Source organism: Myxine glutinosa, chromosome 3 (genome assembly GCF_964187855.1).
Source record: "Myxine glutinosa chromosome 3, kmMyxGlut1.1, whole genome shotgun sequence".
NCBI classification, from domain to species: domain Eukaryota; kingdom Metazoa; phylum Chordata; class Myxini; order Myxiniformes; family Myxinidae; genus Myxine; species Myxine glutinosa.
The window spans coordinates 42,082,519-42,087,319 of record NC_136263.1 but is presented as its reverse complement, the minus strand read 5'-3'; the positions used below and the strand labels follow the sequence as shown (position 1 = coordinate 42,087,319).

The window sequence follows — 4,801 nt, the reverse complement described above, 5'->3', positions numbered from 1 at the left end:
ATTGAGCCGTTTCACTTTTTTCTATTCAGCGCTTTCAGAGATATAGAGGTGCAAAGTTTTTCGGTTTTCCAAGATTGCGGATGAACCACGTGACGTATGACATCATAATTATCATTAAAAATTATACAGGTGGAGTTGCACCCATGGTGAAAATTTCCTGTCAACCAGACCAATGGTTGCAGAGAAAATCATATTTATTCTGTGTGGACAAACAGACAGACAGACAGACAAACAAACACACAGACTCAAATGCAATACCCTCTGCTTCGTAGAGGAAAAAAAAAAAAGGTTTTGCTTCTCGACGCAGGTTTACAAGAGCTTCACATTGCTGTTGTTTTTGTTGCTGTTGGTGTTCCTGTTGGGTTGGGCGTGTCGATTTTTGAAATGTGCACTCATTGGTCGGACTGCTGCCGGACCACACCCACATCTATCGCTTGACCCCACCCACCACAGCACCGAGACGTGATGATGTGGCCGCCTTCTTGGCTTTCTGGTGGGCCTAACACATTAGGCCTGTAGGTCACGGCTGATTATACACTGTCCGGCTTTGTTGCGTCAGATTTCCATTGGCTTTGTTTGGGTTGAGTGTTAAATTTTTATTATTGTTGTTATGAAGTTATTAGTAAGGTTTAAACAAGCACCTGCCTAAAAAAATAGTGTTACCTAATTTTTGAGCGGCCCCCATATGCACATTAAATGCGTGTTTCCCAATCGGCCCGTTATTGGATTTGTAAAGCCAATTCACTCGTGCTTAATGGCAAAGTCCCATTCTTCGAATGACCACGTACAGGTTTTTATGAACAAATGGTTGATTACAACAGGGAAAGTGGGATGGCGGAAGAGGGAGAGAGAAAAAGAGAAAGAGAAAGAGGGAGACATGACAAAACGAAGGCAACAGATACATAACTAGCTGGATCCGGATCCGGATCTTCACCAAAATTGAATCGATTCTTCCTTGTCACACACACAACCTGTCCAACAAGTTTCATCCAAATCCGTCCACAACTTTTTGAGATATCCCACTATGTATCGTTTTTGGCCCCATTTCCCAATGGTGACGAATCACTTTTAAAAATCCTATTAGCCAGATCAGAATCCGGATCGTCACCAAAATCTAATCATTTCGTCGGTATCACATGCGCTACGTATCTGCCAAATTTCGACCGAATCCGTCCACATCTTTTTGAGATATTTTGTTCACAAACGGACAGACAAACAAACAGACAGGGGTGAAACATAACCTCCATCCACCTTTGGAGGCAGAGGGAATAAATCCCTTGTTCGGAATCACAAGGAATCTTATGCATTCATATGGGAACATGGGCCAGACACAGCAAAAGGTTAATGAGACAGATTAGAGAATGTAAGCTTGGCTGTGAGGTAATGTAATGGGTTTTTTTTCATTGCCTCGAATAACACGAACTTGAAAGGGAAGAAACCCAGGGTGTGTTCAATTACAAAGCAGCTAGGTAGCACTTGCCACGCCAACCTTATCAATGGTTTATTTGTGCTGGTTGACCTTCCCTGGTACATGAAAGCAAGCTTTGTCTGTGAACATGACCTTTTTCAGGTAATCTTCGTCATCCTCTATGCGACTGAGTATTTCCAAGCCAGACGCCTTGTGTTTGGTTCCGTCATTTGGTTTCAGTTCCTGCAGAATTTGCACCTTAAAGGCAAAAAAGCTCCAGTCTTTTATGCAAAATCCCGTGTACAGTGGTGGTTGGTAATCCCAGTTCTCTGGATGTGCGTCGGATTGATTTTCTCTGACTTTGTTGAAATGATTCACGTACTCGTTCAATGTCTGCTGCACTTGTGCTTGGTCGACCGGAACTTTTCTCTTTCTGACAACTTTTAGTCTCCTTAAACCTCTTGTACCACTCTCAGTTACTAGTCCGCGATGGCGGATTCCTGCCATACCAAGCCTAAATGTATTTGAAATACCTTAAGAACATACAACCCAAAAATAATAATGATAAGAAATCATAATAATCATGATTCATTTTATCAGATACAATTTATAGGGAGTGGTTACAAAAAGTCCGATTCAGTTTCTCACAATATGGTTGACTATTTAGGTTAACACGAGTCGACCTTTTATCCTTGGCCTATTCTGATGACATCTGCACTGCAAATTGAAAATGGGTGTTATTTTGATCAAGATTTTCCCTAAACCACTACCTTAACACGTATTTGACATGTATTCACACTGTTACCATGGAAGAGGTCTGTATTGGGTAAAATATGTAAGGTGGTCGATGTGTTCGAGTAGCTTAAAACAATCTTTTTTTTGTAATAGTGACCCTCTGACATGAAGTTGTCTTGTTATTGTCTGCCGTGAGAGGGGCAGTGTTTAAATAGGCAATAGGTCGGAAAGAGTTATTAGTTTTGTCCTCTGTAAACCAGGTGAGGCTTCAGGTGAGGTAAGCACAAAACGAGATTCTCCATTTTTGTCGTCCTGTGCTTCCTGTAAAAAAAACCCACCGTTTAGAGGCCATTTTTCCCCGCAAAGCGGGGGTTGGCCTTTTCGGGGACCGTGGTAGTTGTTGTTTTTTTGGTCCCCTTTTTGAAGCAATGTTTTACGGCCGGATGCCCTTCCTGACGCCAACCCTTTTTGTCGCCTTCAACGACAAACAGGGAATTACCAGTGAACTGGTACTCAATTAGCTGACCTCGGAAGGCATGACAGGCTGAGTCAACCCCCCTGGCATTAATTCGGCGATCGACCGAGATTCGAACCCAGGATCCTAGGTATCCTAAGCCGGCATCCTAGCCGCTAGCCCAACACCAGGGATTCGGAACCAACACCAGGGAACGTGCAAGGCTTTCGGTTTGAAACATGTTATTCCTTAAGAACACATTGCGTGTGGTGACCCACCATTACAATGCCCTTGATTGAGAAAAGGGCTTTGGTCGAATCCCTGGGGAGATTAAAATGAGTGACATTTGCTTCTAGAGACAAACAGGATTATCAATTCCGACCGGACCGTGCTGGGGGTCATTCCGCTCAGGTCCCTCATGTGATTCGGCCCAATCTGTGGGAATTAATTATAACCCCAAAGTCGTCGGGTCACAGTTAGAAGACATGTTGACATGACAATACATACCAGTCCCACGTGGAAGCTGCACCCCTGAAAGTGATTCAAGCACAGAGCTTTTTCCAGAACTCTGATCTCCAATCACGGCCACAGTGGGGAGAGCAACATCTTTCTCAACACCCACCGCGCGCAGGTTATCAATGAGGTCCAAAAAAGGTCGAACCTTCTTCTCAAAGGAGCTGCTCAGCATGCCACTGTGGGTGTCTTCATCCTTTTGCACCATGTCTTGGTAAAGGAAGAGAGGGTCAAAAAAAATTTCGATGCAAATTAACCACAGGCAGCTAACAATGGAACAAAACGAAGTATTGTAACAACAATTTCAATTGTTAGCCAAGGATGCAAGTATACAAATCTTTCTGGACGTTCACAATGGGTTTAGTTCTTTTGGTGCAATTGTTTTGACAGTCACTGAGTTAAGACTTGCATTTGGTAGGAGGACCTGAGGGGAAGCATGGGGCATGCACAGTCACTCTACTGAACATAACCAAAATAAATCATACTCTCCTTGATAATAACTGGTCGAAGAGGGCTGGGGGGTAGGGGAGAGGGTTACCTAGACTTTTTGGAGTCTAGTTTTACTACTCCTACACCTCATGGAGGTATATAAGCGGGAGGGGGACTTGGGAGGGAGAGGTTATTTTACCCTCTTATCCCTCAAAGAGGACTTGAGGGAGGGTTGTCAGGGAGGTGGGGGACGGGGGGGGGGGCGGGCGGAGTGACCTACTACAGTTTCAGAAGCAGGACGATTCATCAGTGTTTGCCATCCCTCGGACGGATGTAAAACTGGGCGTCCCATCTGCTGGCGTTCGTACAGGATTGAATGAAATGGGGAAGCAAGGCCGGTTCAAACAGGCTCTAACAGGACGTGCCATTTTAAAAAGGATTCTAACATTGGATTCCCTTGAGAAATGAGACTCATACAGCGACTGTGCATGGAACTGACCCTGTGCACCCTCTATGGAACTGGAACGATCTGAGGTGGTAACAAGGGCACTTTATTAAATAAAGCTTAAATTATATAAAGGCACTTTTTAGTTGTAATTAAAATAAAGCCATATTCTATGGCGCTGCCTTCCCTTCCCCTCCCCTCACGCTTACCTCCTCCCAAACCATCTCCCCCTCCACCATACAACCCTCCAGGTGTCTCTGGGTTTCGTGGTTTTATTTAATTACAACAAAAGTGTGATGATCTCTAGAATCTCAACCTGAATGGAATTTCAAAACTTAAACTGCAGAATTGAGCTTCAGAAAATAGGGCAAGATGGAGAAGATTGTCATGGGGACGACAAGGCTAACCCCAGCTCTAGCAGGGAAAATGGCCTTAAAATGCATGTTGTTGTTGTTGTTGTTGGTGTAGTGAATCCGGAGGATTTTGACGTGGGTGGCGAATCTGGAGGATTTTGACGTGGGTGGCGAATCTGGAGGATTTTGACGTGGGTGGCGAATCTGGAGGATTTTGACGTGGGTATTGCATCTGGAGGATTTTGATGTGGGTAAGACATCTTGAGGATTTTGACGTGGGTAAGACATATGGAGGATTTTGACGTGGGTATGGCATCTGGAGGATTTTGACGTGGGTAAGACATCTGGAGGATTTTGACGTGGGTATGGCATCTGGAGGATTTTGACGTGGGTAAGACATCTGGAGGATTTTGACATGGAAGGGCATCTGGAGGATTTTGACATGGGTAAGACACCTGGAGGAT

General features: G+C 44.4%; 1 protein-coding gene across 1 annotated transcript in view; it reads right to left on the bottom strand.

Moving 5' to 3' along the window:
• Positions 1–3,320, bottom strand: part of LOC137417924 (interferon-induced GTP-binding protein Mx-like) — a gene marked incomplete at its 5' end in the record, with an annotated part of 85,038 nt that extends 81,718 nt beyond the window's left edge. The window contains 1 exon segment of the mRNA XM_078773951.1: positions 3,105–3,320. Within this exon segment, the coding sequence (XP_078630077.1) occupies positions 3,105–3,320 (216 nt within the window).
• Positions 3,321–4,801: the final 1,481 nt, after the last annotated feature.